The sequence below is a fragment of the Chrysemys picta genome, chromosome 13, assembly GCF_011386835.1.
Source record: "Chrysemys picta bellii isolate R12L10 chromosome 13, ASM1138683v2, whole genome shotgun sequence".
In the NCBI taxonomy this organism is placed as follows: domain Eukaryota; kingdom Metazoa; phylum Chordata; order Testudines; family Emydidae; genus Chrysemys; species Chrysemys picta.
The window spans coordinates 38,936,128-38,957,191 of NC_088803.1; the positions used below are offsets into that span (position 1 = coordinate 38,936,128).

Sequence of the window (21,064 nt, forward strand, 5' to 3'; positions counted from 1 at the left end):
AGATTATTTGGCTTTGAAAACATTCTTTATTATTGCGTAAAGTAAAAGACTCCTTAGCCCAGGAAATAAACAGGCGTTGCAAGTCTGCTTGTCTGCTAAGCAGACACTGATTCCTAAAGATTGGAACTACTGCACTTCACTCCTGTGCAGGGCACCAGATATCACTGCTTGTTTTCAGCCTCAAATTGCTCCCTCAAGGCATCCCTAATCCTTGCAGCCCCGTGCTGGCCCCATGTAATAGCCCTGCTCTCTGGCTGTGCAAATTCAACCTCCAGGTGTTGAACCTCAGGTCCATGCCTGAGTGAAGCTTTCACTCTTTCCTTCACAAATATTATGGAGGGCACAGCATAGAGATATAACCATGGGGATGCTGTTTTTGACCAAGTCCAGCTTCCCATACAGAGATCGCCAGCGGCCCTTTAAACAGCCAAAGGCACACTCCACAGTCATTCGGCACCGGCTCAGCCTATAGTTGAACCGTTCCTTGCTGCTGTCAAGGCTCCCTGTGTAGGGTTTCATGAGCCTCGGCATTAACGGGTAAGCGGGATCTCCAAGGATCACAATGGGCATTTCAACTTCCCCTACCGTGATCTTCCGCTCTGGGAAAAAAGTCCCGGCCTGCATCTTCCTCAACAGCCAAGTGTTCCGAAAAATGCGTGCGTCATGCACCTTTCCGGGCCAGCCTGTGTTAATGTCAATGAAACGCCCACGGTGATCCACAAGCACCTGGAGAACCATAGAGAAATACCCCTTCCCATTAACGTACTCGGATCCTAGGTGGGGTGGTGCCAGAATAGGAATGTGTGTCCCATCTATCGCCCCTCCACAGTTAGGGAACCCCATTTGTGCAAAGCCAGCCACTATTTCCTGCACGTTACCCAGAGTCACGGTTCTTCTGAGTAGGATGCAATTAATGGCCTTGCAAACTTGCATCAACACGATTCCAACCGTCGACTTTCCCACTCCAAACTGGTTTGCGACCGACCGGTAGCTGTCTGGAGTTGCGAGCTTCCAGATTGCAATAGCCACCCACTTCTCCACTGGCAGGGCAGCTCTCAATCTCGTGTCATTGTGCCGCAGGGTGGGGGCGAACTCCTCACACAGTCCCATGAAAGTGGCTTTTCTCATCCGAAAGTTCTGCAGCCACTGCTCGTCATCCCAGACTTCCATGACGATGTGATCCCACCACTCGGTGCTTGTTTCCCGAGCCCAAAAAAGGCGTTCCACGGTGCTGAGCATGTCCGTGAATGCCACAAGCAATTTCGTGTCGTACGCGTTACGCGGCTCGATAGCATCGTCGGACTCCTCACCCTCACTGTCACTTTGGATCTTAAGGAATAGTTCAACAGCCAAATGTGACGTGCTGGCGAGACTCATCAGCATTCGCCTCAGCAGTTCGGACTCCATTTCCCGCAGACAGATCGCGCTGCACAGAAACCGTTGAAAGATGGCGCCAAAGGTGGACGGGAACAAAGGGATTTCTGGGATGCGAAGCGATGCATCACGGGGCATTGGGACAGGACCCAGAATCCCTCGCACCCACGCCCCCTTCCCACAACCCACGACGCCAGAATGGGAAAAGGTGCTCTGTGGGATAGCTGCCCATAATGCACCGCTCCCAACAGCGCTGCAATTGCCGCAAATGTGGCCACGACAGTGCGCTGGGCAGCTGTCAGTGTGGACAGACTGCAGCGCTTTCCCTGCTCAGCTGCACGAAGTCAGATTTAACTCACAGCGCTGTACATCTGCAAGTGTAGCCAAGGCCTTAGGTAGACTTAATTTTGTAGTGTGGACTTGCCCTCGGGAATGTAACTGCATGCTAGGTACTTTTTCAATGAAGTGTAAATATTGCAGCTACGTAAATATTGCTCCCACTTTGCAGTAACCACACCCAGTTAGCCTGAGTCTAATCATGTGAGCTCAGAAATGGAAATAAATCCAAGCTTCTACGCAGCATTTGCAGCACTGATGCTGGTTACTGCTGTCAGCCAGACACATTCTGACAGCTACTGAAAGGATTCAAATTTATTTAACAAATTTAGCTTATTATGTGGGTTCTGTAATCTCAATGACCTTGAAGAGCCCATAAACACAGGTGGGGGAGGGAGATCATCACAAACTGATGAACAATCCTACAGACAGGCATAAAGAAAAACTTCAAAGGACAATTTTAAAACAAAGAAGGAGTTAACTTGTATCTTTTAACCAGATACACAAAGTAGTTCTTCTTGGAGAAACTCTCCCATATAGTATGCAGGGTTCTCTAACCATCCGCTGGTGTAACAGCAATGTTCCTTTGGCATTTGTATCTCCAGCTGGAGTATCTAAGGGGAAGGGCTTCCTGGAAACTAACCCTGCATGATAAATTACAGCACTTCAGCACTGCAGAGGGATTTCACTGCTTTGGAGACTGCTGCTGTAACAGACTTCTCTGACTCAGCAGCTGAAAGGGATGCTGGGAAGGAAGCACACACACACACACACACACAGTCATGCATTATTAATATTGACTCTGGCAGCAGGGTGTGAGTTGGAAAAACACTGAAGAAACATGACTGCAGAACAAGACAAAGCTACATCCATTTAAGCATTTCACATTCGGAATCTGGCTATATTAGATACTTCAGTCTGGAGTCACACCCAGGGGTGATGGGACACACATACTGTTATCACCCAGCTTTTAGAGATCCTGTCACAGTGCCTCTGATCAGCAGGTGACTGCACCTCTGCTGTGAGGGCCCACAGGACTTTATTTCCCCTGCATCAGCCTCAATACTGAAAACAGGAGTTGGCCCTGGGTGTGGCCCACTCCTTACATATCAAGTCATGCTGCTTTGATTTGGGCTTTTTCCATTTTGATTTATGTCTGTTTTGACTATTTTTAACTGCATTATATGTCAGCACGAGGCACCACACAGTTATTTTCCTCTATTTGTCTTCAATTCTACTACTAAATCCCCTTCCAGGCTCATGATCCCCAGCTCTCCCTCCCAGTCATGCCCAAGAAGCCCATTAGGTCATGAGCTTGAGGCACTGCATTAGCCACACTGTAGACAGCTCTGTCTTGAACACAGACTAGTTTTATGTAGGGAGAAGCGGTCTATAGAAGAAAATCACATTTCCTTCTTCAAGGTCACACATGAAACACTGAATGCATCAGCAATAGGCTCCCTTTTGGGAATGACAAACTACAACTCTAGAGGCCAAGTCCTGGATTCTGCAACACATGCAAGACTGCCACTGAAGACTACAGGAACTTGTGGAAGAAATAATGCAGGTCAGCCCCAAATTTACCACTGGCAATAAAATATTAGACAAAAATACAAGAAAGTTGGTTTGTTATTGGCCAATTCAATACCTTCAGCTGGGGAAGAAAAAAAACAAAAAACAAAAAAAGAATACCAATCTTGATTTTGCTTTCAATTCTCTCCCAATCCCAAAAATCCACAGGCATTTGTCACAATAGATGGCAGATTATCAACGTTACCAAAGAGATGAGCAAAATACATCATTTGTACATTATTCATATGCAACAAGATGATAATCTCAGCCAAAAGGCCCTAATGAAATAGCAGGTGCTCCCCTCAAACACAGGGTGCATAAGCAGGACACAATCACCACCTGACTACCCAGTGACTACATTTAGGCTTTTTATCGTTCTTGTTCTTCTATAGGTCTTGTACCTTTTTCCTAAGTGCTTTGGGCATGTTAACACACACACTTTTCTTGCTTTGCCCTACACCTAGACATTTAGCATGACAGGTGTTGACACACAGCAACACTACAGCAGGTTAGCACAAGAAGTAATGAAGACAACTAATTCCATGCTGATACAAAGTTGTCATTGCCATGTCTATGTAAGCCACTGAGTCTTCCCAATTTTCATAGGGGCCTATAGATCTCTTCTTGTAAGAAAAGAAATTCAACTGCCTATTGACAGATTTAAACATATCCACAGTATGTTCTTGGTCCTTCTGTTGAATGCCTACACTATAGTTAGACACTTGCGGGTGGCCTGTGCCATCTGACTCGTGCTCACGGGATTTGGGGTAAAGGGAGGTTTAATCGCGGTGTTGATGTTTGGGCTCAGGATGCAGCCTGAGCTCGCTTAACCCTCCTTCCTCGCACAGTCCCCAAACCCAAAAGTCTACACCTGAGTCAGTTGGCATGGGCCAGCCACTTGTAGTGTAGACATATCCTAAGCTACAAAGCCATGACACTGTCAACAGCAAACAGATGGGGGTGTAATGCAACACCAGTATCCGTTTCGGTAGCACATGATAAATGATAAATTATCGTTGTATACTAGGGGCTCTGTAATCCAAATCAGAATTGCTCAACTACTTGCCAGGAAATTTCCCACCCCCATCAAGGAAGAGCCACACTTCAAGGCCTTTGTACATACACAATATGTACCAGAAGAAGAAAGAATAGTCCTCCCAGAAGAGACATTTATTCTATAGTTTGGAACCACAATCTCCAGAGAGGTATTCAGTATTAAATTTTCAGTCATCCTAAAGTTGTCCCATACTATCATTCCATTGTATTGTTTGGTAATTTAGGCCTTTGTTTTTAGAGGATGTTTACAAATTCCTATAATTTGTAATTTTTAAAATTTAAATAAAAAAAGATCAATTTAATCATTCCCCAGCACTGTTTACAGCTCAGAAATTAACATAGTAGCTAACAACAATCCAGAGAAAACCACTCTGCACAAGCAAGGAGGACACAAAAGTGACCTCCACAAACTTCAATAAACAAGTCAAAAAAGGGGGTGAAAAGTGAGAACAGCTTAGCACAACATACAAAATAAAACACACAAAATATCTCAAACGCCCCATCACCACAACTGGAACACACTGATTTCATAGAGCTGGGAACGTTGGGGAACTTGTAACCCAGACACAGATTGCGATGGGCAAAATGTAGATTTGGTCAATCCAAGCAATAGTGTTTTGAAAGTTACACAGATGCCCTGCTGGCCTCCAACTTGTTCCCTTCCAGAAGGCTAGCTGGGGAAGTGAAATTCCTCCGACTCAATGAGCTTTAACATGAGCTTGGAGTTGTAGGCCTACCAAGGAGATGCAAGCAGCTAGCTATTTAAACGTGATTCTCTTGGAGATTTCTTGACCTACTGCACTACTATAGCATCAAATGACTCAAGAGCTGGATGGATGTTCTCAGATCTTTAATCCTCTCCAGATGAAAAAGTTAAGGATTTTTTTTAGAAGCAGTGTTTGTGGATGGGCATGCAGGTGCAGCAAAAGCTTAGCAAGATGATTTATTAGGTGGAATTTGACACCACCTTTGGAAGGTCTGCTTGAGGAGTCCATAGCAACACCTTAGGCTTATGATGCGTACCGCAGCATCACCCAATCCCTGAAACCTCAAGTATGTGCACCATACATACTGAAGCTGCTGCCATGAGGTAAAAATCTAGAGAACACCGTTTCAGAGTGATTCTAAAGGTGGTTCTCTCAGTTTTGAAAGGATCATGTTAAACTTCCCGAACTGTAGGCTGCCTAATGGAAGGTTGTAAAGTGCAGCATGACCTTCATGAACCTGATTGCCACTTCCACAATGCTGAAAGATCCAACACTACCTAAATTAACTCAAGGAAATAACGTAATCCTGACAGGCTGTAGCTAAGGACAGATCTTTAACATCCACACAGCCTCAGCTTAAAGTGCCATTGGAAAAACATCATATCAGTTCCAGTCAGCTTATCTACCTCAGAAAGATGAAAACTAAGATAATCATGCCAAGATTTGACTCTATTTCACACAGACTGTAGGTGTTTTTAGACAGAGACTAAGACCTTTAAGACACATCCCAACAGAGGATGAGAACATGTTTGTTTTCAGATTAAATGTAAATGATCACAAAAAGAAAAAACTGGAAATTCTTCATTATAACTGAAGTTGGGCCACAGTCTCTCTGCCTTTTGAATGTTATGCAGTAACTACACACTCCAGAGGCATTTTTTATGGGGACTGATTACATGTACAGTCCTTTCATTGCTTCTGGGACTATTCCAGTAACAGATTATGATTCATTTGTGTATCTCCAGGGATACCCGGCTTGGGAAGTTACATCACACTTCAATTATTATTTGCATTATCATAGTGCCTAAGAGCCCTGGTAAAAAACCAGAAGCCCATTGTGCTAGGCACTAGAAAACAGACCAAAAAGCCAGACCCAAAAGCTAGCAGAGGCAGACTGTGTTTGCCTACAAAATAAAATAGTTCCAGAAAGTTCCAAGAAATTATAGGATTCCTGGATCTGTAGCTTTAATGTAAAGTGTGCTAGTTCAACAGGTCCAAAAAGAGCCATATAGACAACATCACCATCTTGACCCCAGTCAGAACTTCTGGAGTTTATTCTCCACTCCACCATGTGTGTCTTGGGAACAATTTATCTTTTTGTGTTTCAATAGCCTACTGTACAAATAAAGATAAGTTTCATGATGTCTCTAAGGAAGGAATTACTTTACCATTCATAAAATACTTTGAGCTCTTTATATGGAAGATGTTCAAGTATTATCATCACCACACAAATGCTTCACTGTTCAAAGTATAGCTAGCCAGATGGAAAACCTGGTATGGAAACATCTCTCTTTCTAAGGAGCTCCGTCTAATCAGTAAATTAGTTATACACACAGGAGCCTTTTATGAGTAAAATTGTTCAGTGACAATTATTTTTATCCTGCCCTTAGACAACCCTATTGCATTTTCTCTATCTGAATACCTGTGTAAGCACTGCGCTTGGAGGAATAATCCATAAGAGATTCCATAAAACATCAGCTAAATGCATGTCATAGTAACACATTTATAGGTAGGCACGGGTGGCCTTTCCACCTCAAAAATCCCACTGTTACTACCCACCCACTTCCGCTCAGCAACTGAGACCCTCAGAAATTTCAGACTGCTTAGCTCTTAAAGATTCATGCTCTGTTTGGAAGTTAAACTTTGCCTACATTACGGCACTGATACGGGAAAAGTTGCCACACACATATAGATCCCTATAGTTTCATCTCCCTTTCCCTTCCGACCTAGTCTCTAGGGTTTGCTTCAGACGCTGTCTGAGTTAATATAATTAGTCCACCTGGAAAAGACAGACAATGGGCTCAGAAAACAAGTCAGCAGCTGCCAGACCCTTTGTCTCCACAACTGTAGCCACCTGAGTTGTCCAGGACCCTGGTTGACACTGCAGCTTTTCGTGCTGTCAGCTCTAGTTTTTCAACCTCCAAGACAGCTTATTATTCAGGCATTAATGGCCACAGCTGTGATTCCTCTCCTTCCCTCAGAAATAGGAGGCTGGAGTTCTCCCATAGGGATCCACTGACGCCATAAAAACACAGCTACACCACTCAATCTATTGAGGAAAAACCCTGAGTGAATCCAGCTAGGAAAAAGCACTCTGGCGGGTAGAGATAGATGGGCATCAATCTCATAGGCACTGAGTTTTTCTTCCCCCCTCCCTCTCCCACCAAGAGTGCTCCACTCCACCTCTTCCTACCCCAGTTCCCCGAGGCCCTCGTGGCTCTCAGCCTTCCCCCAAGCCCCTCCCCAAGTCGCCAAACAGTTGTTCAGTGGTACCTCCAATCAGGTGTGGCTGGTGGGTGCTGAGCAACCACTATTTTTTTCCCCATGGGTGCTCAAACCCCATAGCACCCACGGAGTCAGTGCCTATGATCAATCTCCAGAGTTGAACTACTTGTGGTAGACTGTTCATGGAAGATACAGAAAGTTGATTCCTCAGGCCACTCAAGACAAAATCTGGCAGCATCCAGGAAAAAAGTAATCCATGTTTGTTTAGTTTGGTTGGAGAGCGATTTGGTTTGTTGTTAATTGTGAGCAACATTTGATTTCGGCATGCATCTCTGGAAGTAATTATGATGGATTCAACCAATGTTTTGAATCCATGACATTTCTACAGGTTATTCATTCATTTTGCAAATAGCAGAGAGTCAAGCACAACACTACAACTGGCTGGACAGTAGCAATGCCATATAAGGCTTTGCCACTACATATTGTTGTGATAAAGCTTTGATCCACATCACTGTTTTACAAGAAAACCCACCAAACAGGAAGCTACTATGGCTTATTCTGTTAGCCTGCATGAATTCCACCTCATGGAGAGAATACAGCAAAGAACAAAAGAATGGTCATTCTGGGTCAGACCAACGGTCCATCTAGCCCATATTCTGTCTTCCTATAGTGGCCAGCGCCAGATGCTTCAGAGGGAATGAACAGAACAGGACAATTTATCAAATTATCCATCCTCTGTCCTCCAATCCCAGCTTCTTCCAGTCAAGAGGTTTAGGAACACTGGGAGTATGTGGTTGCACCTCTGACCATCTAGGTTAATAGCCAATGATGGATCTATCCTCCATTAACTTATCTAACTCTGTTTTGAACCCAGTTATACTTTTGGCCTTCACAACAACCCCTGGCAATGAGTTCCACAGAGTGACTGTGCATTGTGTGAAGAAGTACTTCCTTATGATTGTTTTAATCCTACAGTCATCATTGGGGGACCTCTGGCTCTTGTGTTTTTTTTATAGGGGGTAAATAACACTTCCTTACTCATTTTCTCTCCATCATTCATGATTGTACAGACCTTTATCATATCGCCCTTTAGTCATCCCTTTTCCAAACTGAACAGTCCCTGCATTTCTAATCTCTCCTCATATGGAAGCAGTTCCATACCCCTAATCATTATTGTTGCCCTTCTGTGTACCTTTTCTAATTCTAATACCCCATCTCAAAAAAAAAAAAAAAAAAAAAAAAAAAGTAAACAGAACCGCACACAGTATTCAAGATGTGGGGGTGTACCATGGAAATATATAGTGGCATTATGATATTTTCTGCTTTATCATCTATCCCTTTCCTAATGTTTCCTAACATTGTTAGCTTTTTTGGCTGCCACTGCATGTTGAACAAATGTTTTCTGAGAACTAGCCACAATGACTCCAAGATCTCTTTCTTGAGTGATAACAGCTAGTTTAGACCCCATTATTAGAGGGTTTCTGTTTTTGTAGCCCCTCTAATCTCCCTGAGCATTTCACAGTCAGTCACCATCCTGATCAGGTGGTCAGTAGTATATTCTTACTGCTGTACACTTATTCAAGAATATGATTTCTATCCATAGAGATTCTATGGTACAGTTTGATTCATTTAGATTTTTATTATATTTGACTTCTTTCCTTCACATATTGTGCCACTCCCACACCAGCGTGACCTACTCTGTCATCCCCATATATTCTGTATGCTGGTATCAGTGTCACATTGATTATCATTGTTCCACCAAGTTTCTGTGATGCCTATTATATCAATATCTTCATTTAATACCAGGCACTCAAGTTCGCCCACCTTAGTATTTAGACTTCTAACATTTGTACATAAGCACTTATAAAATTTGTCAATATTTAGTTGTCTACAATGAATATCTATTTTTAAAATGTTTAACCCTACAATACTGAGCACCCAACAGAAATAACTAAAACCAGCAATCCAAGTCAGATAACACTGTTCAACATAACTGATACCTAACAGGCATATAAAAAAAACAGTAACTTACATTTTTATTGAGACTGGTATCCAAACATGCAAGTCTTTAGCCTTGCCAAAAAGAATGCTTCCAACTAACGCATGTTAAGAAAGAGAGAGAGAGAGAGCTGTAGCCCTGACATCCTCTGTCACTTGGGTATTAGACACAATGGCTGCAGAAGCAATGCTTGTAATAACTGTGTTTAAACATGGCCGTAGTGTAGACAATTCTCGTACCCCATAGTAAGAGATGGCTGAAGCAGGTCTCCTTAGTTGCATGTTCCTTTAAGAGAAGAGCATCTTTAGTCCTAAAATTAATCTCCAAGACATAAAGCTGTGATTATTCATCATGTTTACTGTCAGTCTCATGCCATGCTTAACATAGTAGATCTGTTAACTCTTAATTCTACCACTGAGCAGCATGCTTAGGTAAACCAAGCATTTAAAACTACTCAAGCATTCTGTCTATGAGTTTTGTACTGTTGCCCATTACAGTGATATCTGGCAAAAGTAAGATCCCCAGTGGATTTCATGGAAATCTAGTTCTGTTCCTTTATCAGGGTATAAAAACTGTTTGGGGTACAGCACTTTTTCTTTGATTTGCTTGGGGTCTTATTTATTTTAACTCTTTTCAGAGGGGCAGGTAGTGATCAATTATACCTCCTGGGAGTCAACTAATCTGGATCTACATTTGTGACCATGGTGAATCAGAAGAATAAACTAACACAAAATTACTGACTGAGCGGCAGATGCCCATGAGGCAAAGGATGCTCAAGCATTGCTTGTGTCCTCATTACTTATTTTGCCTTGTGTACATTTCCTGGAGATTTCCCTCCCCTCCCCGCCCCAGTAAGAAACGATCACCAACGTCTCTCACGCCCATCCCTCTTTCTCTGCTGCAGTAATTCTGGTATTCTTCTTTCACATCTCCACCTATCTCTGAAGGGGGCTGAACCTGACCACCTCTTTATAGTACTCTGCTCACCTTATTGTCTCCCATTGTAAAACAGAGCTCAATTTACAATCCACCTTTTCCACACTGCCCACTGCTAATAGCTCTTGAGCTGTTTCCAATGTCAATGCTTACCACCACAACCCTCCAAGGCTTGTCAGCTATGCCCAGCTTCCCTCACCACCTTATTGTAACATTTCCACCACTAACTGCTGAGCATTTGAGATTTGTCAAAATGATACATTATACAATTAAACTGTATCCATCACATTTGACAACAATTAAGTGAGACATTTTACAGGGAAGGACAACAGGTTAAGAGCAATATGTAGAATGACACATTAGTAGCAGTTGTGTAATTTTAGATTCCCTTTTATTGCACTACTGTTTATTGAGAGAAAATGTCTAAGCACTGGAGAGAAAAAAAGATGCACTCAAGAATTTTGCTACCATGCCAAAACCAAGTTCTTTGTTATTTTACCATAACCAGCGTCCCCACTGATGAGTTTGGAGCAGGCATCTGTTATCCACTAAGTTTGGAGAAGTAAAACCAAAGTGAATTACAACTCTACTAGACAGAAAGGGCTTTTTTTAACCCAATGATCTAGCTTCTCTTCATTTTCCAGGTTCAGCCAAATGAGACTCCCAATGCAAGCCCAGGTTTAAAGAAAAAACCTCTCGTCAAAGGTAAAAGCTGAAGGAAAACACTTCTGGAATACAGAAGGCAGTATACAATTACAGTGTGAAGGCCTCCGTTTTCCTAAGTATTCAGGGCAATGTAGCAACAATCCCGAAAGAGAACCAAAAACAAGTTGCTGGAGATTCCTAACTTAAGGTGAAAATGCTCAAGATGAACAGTAACTGACTCTACAATTGATTTGTGAAAGCACTGCTATTACTTTGAACTGAGATAGGGAATAACATTCCAACTTTCTAATTCCTGTTAAGTTTCAAAACTGCATTGGCAAGAGAGGACTACATTTTTAGGAGAGCTAAACTAACCACACTTTGACTATAGCATAAAAAAACCACACAGATTTCTACAGCAATGGCTCAACAAGCAACCAAAAAATGTGATAGTTAAGGAACACACAGTGCAATATAGATTAAAACTTAAAATGAAACTGTTTAGCTCAAACTAAATCTGTGCTTTTGAGTTGTTTCTGTATAGATTTACAACTCCCTGCTTCAGTGTTGGGTTCTGTGTATGTATGCAGTTTACACAAATTTACTTCTGGGCATGTGTCCTAGTAAAACTGTGCACTATTCTTAATTGGAGAACCCAAGCATAGACTTGGAAACAAAGCTGGAAAACCCTATTTTCAGAACTTTGGGAACAGACTGAAGTATATGGATGTGTGGTTCTTTTGTTTATAGCACAGTTAAAGCCAGTGCAGTTGCATTTTGTGATTTAAACCACATTAGCTTTATAGCCCTTATTGAAGTTATCAGCCAGACACTGAAAGAAGACATGTTCTAAGAAAGTAAACAAAAACGTGTCCTATGATTCTCAATAGCATCCCTTTAACCTATTTGTTGCCCTGAGTAGTTTTACCATAAGTCAATAAAAACAGACTGCTGTTTCAGTAAGGAGCCCAGATATGAAATGACAGCTCTTTGGGCCTTTGAAACTCTGTCTTTAACAACCAATCCATGTTAATAGTGGTGCTCAGTTTATCATGAGGCATAATGCACAAAGGCAATTAATGGTTATGTGGTATTCTCTCTAATAACCCTTTCCAAACCAGAAACAAGACAATGAAACCGAAGAGCTGAACAACATTAAAATTCACAGGCTTCTTGGGGTTGGGGGAAATCCACTGCATTTATGCAATCAGCAGAAGTAAATAGTTCTGGGCCGGGAAGGCAGATTTTATTTAAACACGTGTGCGCACACATAGAGGAGTATTTTGTTCAAGTACCAAGGAGAATTAGAGGTTGGGTGTGTTTACATTCATTCTTTCACTCTGTGCAGGCTCTAGCTTGCAGGATGCTAAGGAGGGTAGACAGTTTCAGGAGCAAGGATGTTTTGTCAAGAACAGGAAAGGGTGGCATTACCCATGGTTCAGAGGAAAAAAACAGGGTCAAACCCAAATCCCAAGAACGTCAGGTTCCCCATGGATACGTGACAAGTTTGTCTGTTTCCTACAGAATTTGACCTTTCATTTCCCTAGGCTTTGCCTACAATATAGGCTTGAAGTTCTTTTAAGGATTTCCCACTATTACAGCAAAAATGTAAGTGCTAGCCAAGCTGTCAGCATTTAAACCATATTCATAGATTCCAAGGCGAGAAAGGACCATTGTGATAATCTAGTCTGACCTCCTATATAACACAGGCCATAGAACTTCCCAAAAATAATTCCTGGAGCATCCCTTGTAGAAAAACATCCAACGTTGATTTAAAATTCACTGATCGAGAAATCCACCATGACCCTTCATCAATTGTTAAAATGGTTAATTACCCTTGCTGTTACAAATTTACACCTTATTTCCAGTCTGAATTTGTCTGGCTTCAACTTCTTGCCACTGGATCACATTATTTATCTGCTAGACTGAAGAGCCCAGTATCAAATATTTGTTCCCCCATGTCATCAGGCTGTAATCAATCACCCTTTAACCTTCTCTTTATTAAGCTAAATAGATTGAGTTCCTGGAGTCTATCACTAGAGACAACCATGGTTGTGCAGATCTGTTCACAGCAGGGTTAGACACTGCCTAAAATGGTGGCAGCCACTTAAAGTTCACTCCCACAGTTACTCTCATTGGTTGAGCTGTACCAGTGAGATATTTCCAAAATAGCTTAAGGAAAGGACAATGCTAAAAAGACAGCTCTTCTAGTTGTGATGGGAACTGTCAACATGCAAACACACCAACAAGCTTAAATAGGACCAAGGAATTGTGAATTGTCCTATTAATGCAGGAGAATGTCAATGAACATGCCAACTGAAGCCTTGTCTACTCTAGGCCCAGGGAAATTTTACAAGCAATTAATCACAGTTAACTCAAGCAATTAATGCAAAACAAATTAACTAGATTTTAAAAATTGCAGTTTTAATTGCACTGTTAATAATAGAATACCAATTTAAATTTATTATAAATATTTTTGGACTTTTTTCTACATTTTCAAATATTTTGATTTCAATTACAACACAGAATACAAAGTGTATAGTGCTCACTTAATATTTGTATTACAAATATTTACACTGTAAAAAAATAGACTTTTAAAATTCACCTCATACAAGTACTATAGTGCAATCTCTTTATCGTGAAAGTGCAACTTACAAATGTAGAATTTTTGTGTTACATAACTGCACTCAAACAAAACAATGTAAAACTTTACAGCCTACAAGTCCACTCAGTCCTACTTCTTGTTCAGCTAATCGCTAAGACAAACAAATTTGTTTACATTTACAGGGGATAATCCTGCCCCATCTTATTTACAATATCACTTGAAAGGGGGAACAGATGTTCACATGGCACACTTGCAAGGTATTTACATGCCAGATATGTTAAAAATTCATATGCCCCTTTATGCTTTGACTTGTAGATTACATACATTTGCACTGTAAAAAAAGAGTGCAATCAAAAATATGAAGTGAGCACTGTACACTTTGTATTGTGTTGTAATTTAAATCAATATTTGAAAATGTAGAGAATATTCAAAAAGATTTATAATAAATTAAAATTGGTATTCTATTATTGTTTAACTGTGTGATTAAAACTGATTATTCGTGACTATTTAATCTCATGATTAATTGTGATTATCTTTTTTAATAGTTCGACAGCCCAAGTTTTTTCATCATTGTCCCAATTAAATCTAATCGGAGCAAATCTAAATGACATTGTACTAGCAGCCCATCTACACAAAGTCCCCCAGTATGGCTCACACCAGTGCAGCTGAACCAGTGACAATGGTGGAAAATTTTAATTAGAATTCTTTAGAGCAGTCAAGGCTAAATGGTGAAATTTTCAAGAACGTTATTGCATTAACATATGCACAGCTGTGCACCTAATTTGCATGTGCACTGGTGCCAGCTGGAGGATTTACAGTTGAATCCGGCACTCCTGCTAGCCATAGCATAAACAGGCATCACCCAACATTCTGTTTAATGGAAGGGAGCTAGAACACTGAGATCTTAAGATTCTCTGGCAACTGGAAAAGGGGAGGCCTAAGGAATGGACACTGAGGGCAGCAGCATCCAGAGAGATCCCAGGGAACAACCAGGAGAGAGAGTTATAGGAAGCCAGGTAACATGTGAGAAAAGAACATGGTTGGGGGTGGAAGAGACAAAGGGTTGGAGAAAGGAGAGAAATGCATCTCCTGGATAGTGTCTCCTTGCGCTGAGGGTGAGAAGACATCAAATCCTACCAAATTCTCTCAAGTAATTCTTGCATCTCAGATAATGACTAGTTAGTTGCAGGGGAAAGGGGGTAGGTTTACCTTTATTTCTAAAGCACCCATTCACCTAGTATCCCAGACGCATGAGGGTTATCCCATAAACACTAAGATGTTTCGAAGGGAGGAGGTCGCACATTGTCAGAAGTGGGGTCCTCAGCTCATGCTACACAAAAGAGCAAGAGACTACATTAACAGTTTTATCTTGCTGCCAGGTAGGACTCCCCACCCAGACTAACTTGGGAAGAAAGTATCAAAACTCTTTCCTGCACACATATGGAGTTGATGATGACAGGTAGGTGGACTCCCCCATTGTCACTCCAAAAGGGGGGAAAGGGGGAAGAGAAGATACCTCAGGAACTTCACTATTTCTGTTGATGTTACCTTGAATGTTCTCAGATACTATGGTGATGGATGACAGAATAACAGCTTAAGATATGGGTGGGCACTCAGCTTCTCTGCTGCCAAGATGGGCAAAACAACCTCTCTTACCCAAAAGACAGGACTTTCAAGACTGTTTTCCGGTTTTTGATCCTGGAATTGGCAATACTACCCCCCCTCACCCCTCAAACATGGGCTTACATCTCCTTTAGAATTAGGAGTATCCTTACCAGTGGTTTTAAAATGTGATCAACTATTAAGTGTTGCTTTAATGTAGGCAACTTGCAGAATTTTGTTGTTTTCTACAAAATCTGGTCCAGTACCTGAGGATGCTAGCCATTTATTAGCCTCATTAGTGCCAATGAATTATTCTTTTTGTCTCAAGAATTTGGAATTAATCTAGAACAGTGTTTTTCACCCTTTCTAGAATTGGCAGCCCTTTATTCAAAGTCCAATATTTTTGTGGACTCCCCACATTTACTGTACAAGTCAAAGATGTACAAATAATGATAAGCCTGTACAATTAATCTGTGTGCATGTTTCAAAAGGTTGACAGAAAGTACTTGATCTTGAAGGGTCAGTGCATGAGGGGAGAGGGGAAACAAAATTTTGTTTGCTTTAAATAATACAATTTTCAATGCCTCATGACCCCCTCAATTGCCTTTTGTGACCCCCCTTGGGGGTCATGATCCATCAGTTGAGAAACACTAATCTAGAAGTATAGGACCAAGTAGAATTAACCAACTTCATTGCTCCTTATTTTTGAGACAAAGCAATTAAGACCAAAAAAACAACAAAGGGATAATGATATCTCTAACACTGCAGTTAAATTTTAAAATCAAGAATTAACAAGTATTAACTCTCAGGTTCAAAGAGTGTAAGAGGTTTGCAGTTTTGATCAGTTGAGGCCAGCAGGTCCAGTCAACAATGATGATGCAGGATCAGATCAGCGTTTACATAGTTTTTGTACTGGTGTCAAGTATCGGGGGGGTAGCCGTGTTAGTCTGTAGCCACAAAAACAACAAGGAGTCCGGTGGCACCTTAAAGGCTAACAGATTTATTTGGGCATAAGCTTTCGTGGGTAAAAAACCTCACTTCTTCAGATGCATGGAGTGAAAGTTACAGATGCAGGCATTATGTGTCATTATATAATGCCTGCATCTGTAACTTTCACTCCATGCATCTGAAGAAGTGAGGTTTTTTACCCACGAAAGCTTATGCCCAAATAAATCTGTTAGCCTTTAAGGTGCCACCGGACTCCTTGTTGTTTTTGTACTGTTTACCTATATTGGCTTCAAATCAGCGTAAACACACACACATACACCCTCCCCCTCCCAGGAGAGATGCAATTATACCAGTATAAGTACCCTTACACTGATGTAGGTTATTCCTGTAAATTTAGGGAAATAAGCTAAAGTAGCATAAGACACATTTATACCTGTACAGTTATCCACACATGGAGTTGTACAGATTTAATCAATTTCAGTTACAAAACAAATCACACCCTGCCCAACTGAACTAGTTAGATCAGTACTAGACCCATCAACCTTTTACCCCCAATCGGGGATATTGCAGATTATGTATTCCTCATGCCACCTTATCTTAAACCAAACTTTGCACCCTCGATAATCTGTATGTTATTCCCTGATAACCAGAAACTTCTATGCCCAAACTCTGTTCACTATTTTTTAAACATCTTAATAAAATTTTTAAACCTGAACAGACATGAAGATTTAGTTTGTGAGGAGTTAAGAACCCATGACTCTCCTTGCGGTCAAGAGGAATTATTGGTTCTCAACACCCCAGAGAAGTGAGCAGTTTGGACCCAATCTTGTAAGGCCTTGTACACCTCCGAATTTTCAAAAAATTTCCTCTGGTGTTTAACAGTGAAAGCACCAGTGTAGACTGGATGCTGGTATTTTTTAACTACTGTGTCACCCAGACCTACTCTGAGCAGGTAAAGAAGCTCAAGTTCTGTCTACAGTCACTGGCATAGTTAGTGTTGTTGAATTACAAATTGCCAGTGGGGAGACAGCTATACAGGATGTTAGAGCTGAACATTTTTTCTTGCAGTGTTTAGAGTGGAACCACTGAACATGCTTCCCTCCACAAATCAAAGCAACTCTAAGGACAGGGTGGGCTGGAGGTTTGGGGGTTTTAGTCTATGTTGCAATAATAGGTCTCACTAGGAGAAATAACTATAGTCTAATGTAAACAGATGGCTGGCACTTCAAACAAAGGCGTTTAGAAAGCTCAAGTACTGTATGTGCAACACCGTACACTTAAAATCCTCTTTATGGATGCAGTCTAATTTGTAGTGCATGTACACACTAAGCAGAACCCAGAAATCACCCCCTAGAAGTCAGGAGTTCCTCCACTTCCTCTAAAGAAAAGATAAAAATGAACCTAGAGCAACCCTGCTCTTTGGACTGAACTCCCCTTTTCCCTAGTTGAAAACTGGGAATCCAAGTCTAAACACTCATAATAAGCAACCTGGAAACATCTACACAAAAAGTTTATTCGTTTCAGAAAAGACAGCAAGAACAAGAGGAAAAGAACCCAAACCCTTCCCTAAAAGAATCTGAATTCACCAACCAGCTAGAATTTGTGGTCAAGACTGCAGGTTACTCTACTCCTATATTTTTATTCAAATACAGACTACAACAATACAAAACAATACAAAGGTGTATTTAATTAAACATTCAGCAGATCAGCCCCACCTTTTATATTCTTTAGCTGACTGACTGCATCCAACAGGGGCTAGAACTAGGACAGACACTCATTCCTTTGCTTAAGAAAGCCTCAGATAGTTCAAATATTGTTAGAGTTACAGAATAAAAATGTTTACAACAGTTCTACTTCACTCCCCATGCAGAAGAGCTATTAAGAACTACAGCACAGTTACCTAAGAACTAGAGACACCGCAATATTAACCTTCCTCAAGCCCTTCCTCATCACTTCAGACTCTCCTCAAATAAGAGCTAGATAGTACTTCTGTATTGCTTCCACATTGTCATTTTGGGATGTTATAATTTATCAAGGATTGCAGAACTCCCCTCCCTTAAAGCATTAGATCTAGTTGCCAAGTCAAGAAAGTCATGCTGGTAAACATGCATACCAAACTCCCAGGTAGCTGTGCAGATTTCTACAGTGGATACAATACAGAGACAGGCCATCAGTGCTACCCAAGCCCCAGGTAAGAATTAGGTTTAAAAAAAAAAAAAAAAAGACAGGAGATTAAAGGATTCTGATGGAACTCAGACAACATTGTTGGTGTACTTTACTAGCCATAGCATTTTGGTGTGTGGTTGCCCATTTCACCATGCATGGTTGACCAGCAAGAGGGAAGTTTTAGCTCCTTAAAAGACAGTATACACTTCACACTGAGACATTCTAAGACTGAGGAAAAGGTTTCTGTTGGAAGGAGTTTAAATCATTAACACTTTTTTGATAATGCTTAACTCATTTACAGTGAACTCTCCAATAATCAGGAAATCATCAGTGGCCTCGGAATTTAACCCATAGCAGGCCATAAATGAGAGCTCAAACTCAACTAGAGTTCAGAAACTGGAACAGAAGTAATGCAGCCTTGGAAAATTGTGTAATTACCAGCCCATCTTTTAGTAAGGTGGATTGATAAGTGAATAATATATTCTGAATTATCAAAAAAATATTTGTCCTAGATCAGAGGAAAAGTAGAATTTTGCAAGGCTGGAATAATGCAGGACACATACTTTGCATTACAGGTTTTTCTATACATGGGCTTCTTTTGATTTCCTTATTCTGTTATCAAAAAGTTCATGATCTACTTATAAGCCAATAGAAGAAATATTTTTAATCACTGAAACCAAACTGCATGTTAACCAAAAAGAAGAAAATAATGGATTAACAATACAAAATTATGTTCATGTTCATCTATGCTCTATTAGACACCTGAAGTCTCCAAGGATTAATTTACAGCTACTAAATTTAATACACAGAGGGAACATATCTCCCTCCTTCCGGTTTTCATATTATACCAACAGGACCTAAACCCCTAAATGGATCAGTTGTGCATGTTAGAAACAGTGGGTGTTCTAAAGTATGCTGAAGGTGATGAAAATACTAACTTTATATAACTGATCTCTATAGAAAGCTTAATCATCAACCCAGGACACTCTCAGAACTGCTAGGTAAGCACACTAGTTGCATTTCATTTCTAACATGATTTTAATCTGTTCACATTAGAAGGTGCAAACCATACCATGAATTTTCAGATCAATAGTTTGTACTAGACAGTGGAACCAGCTTATGTACAACCGAAAGAAAATTCCCCGATTCCTTTTCTCAGAAAAGGGCTTATCAGGATGTGATGCAGTCTCTGAAGTAGTAAATTAACTCTTTCACAAGATATACTTCGTATACCATGTATTGGATTAGAAACTAAACTTGTCAAACTAATCAACCTGAGAACATTTGGTAATACAGCATTCTTGATTTTTTAAAAACAAACAGTTACCATTTTCATAACTCAGGAGTTAGCAGTAAGACCCCTAGTCACCCGACTGAATTAGTATAATGGTCTAATTGCACAGCCTAGGTGCCTCTGAAGCTAATAGCTGTTTGGTTGACTGCCGTTTGAAAGGGAAAATGGTGTCATTGCTCATTGGCTTTACAAACTTGCTTCCTCTTCCAATGCTCTCCCCTGCCCCCTGGCACGAGGGAATACACCGGACATAGAGGTTGTGTCATTTTTCTATTTTGAAAAAAACCACCCCACGTTCTAGGGTGGATTGCGGAGCATTTCCCGCTCTCCTTCTTGCATTGTTACCCCATTAGCTAACCCTGACTAAAACTGTACGAGCAGAGACCACCCCCTTCTGCGGTCTTTCCCTAAGACGTCTAGAAGCTACGGGGGGAACCCCCCTCCCCGCCTGACGCTGCTGTCCCCCTACACAGCCGGCTCTCTGCTCACGCCACACGCCCCCGCAGATGCCAGGTGCCGGCCAGCCCAGCCCCGGGCGGTGTCAGAACCTGGCCAAAGAAGGCGGATTCAGGGACTCGGATCGCCGGGCCGGGCTCTCTGGAAGTTTCTGGCTAGCGCGGATCACGCGGGGCTGGCACCGGTCCGCCCGCCGCTGCCCCGGCCCGCTCCGGGGGGCCCGATCCCGCCCGCGGGAGGCGGGAGCCGGGCAGGGCCATAGGCGAACCTCCAGCCCAGCGCGCCGAGGGGCCCCCTCCGCCCAGCCCCGGGATCCGGCGCGGAGCTGCCGCATCCCCCAGAGCCCCCCGCGGCCTCTCACCGATGCCGGGCGCCACATAGACGAAGTAGAGGAAGGAGGAGGAGAGCGAGAAGAGGAAGAGCACGGCCACCAGCGAGCGTCGGGGCAGCAGCCGCCAGGCCCCGCGGGGCCCCCGGATCAACCGCATGGCCCCCGGTCCGATCCGCCTGCCCGAGCCCGGGGCCGCTCACAGGCGGGGAGGGGGCGGCTCGCGCTCTACGGCCGATCCGCCGCCAGCTCCCAGCCCCGCCGCATGAATGAGGAGCTGGCTGCGCTCCCCCCGCGGAACGGCACCGGCGCGCGGGGCGGGCGGGGCCCGAGGGGAGGCGGCGGAGCGCAGGGACCGTCTGCAAACTCCGCTCCGGCGACACTGCAGAATAGGGACCCGCCACAACTTCCCGTCCGCCCACACTGCAGAACAGAGACACGCCTCAAGCTCCTGTCAGCCTAGACTGCAGAATGAATAGGGATCATCTGCGAAGTCCTTTCTACCGTCACTGCAGTACTGGGAACCATTTGCAAA

The 21,064-nt window shown here is 42.3% G+C and overlaps 1 protein-coding gene across 2 annotated transcripts in view; it reads right to left on the reverse strand.

Annotated features, from left to right (window-relative positions):
• Positions 1-20,837, reverse strand: part of B4GALT5 (beta-1,4-galactosyltransferase 5) — a 63,365-nt gene extending 42,528 nt beyond the window's left edge. Inside the window, exons 1-2 of one of the 2 annotated variants that reach the window (XM_005286219.5) lie at positions 20,563-20,702; positions 9,583-9,834 (exon numbers count right to left, since the gene is read on the reverse strand). Coding sequence is in view for 1 of the 2 variants with exons in the window: in XM_005286217.5 (XP_005286274.1) it covers positions 20,563-20,689 (127 nt within the window). In the remaining variant the exon portion in view is untranslated. Of the gene's footprint in view, positions 1-9,582; positions 9,835-20,562 lie in introns of both variants that reach the window. The other variant, XM_005286217.5, reaches the window with a different exon arrangement.
• Positions 20,838-21,064: the final 227 nt, after the last annotated feature.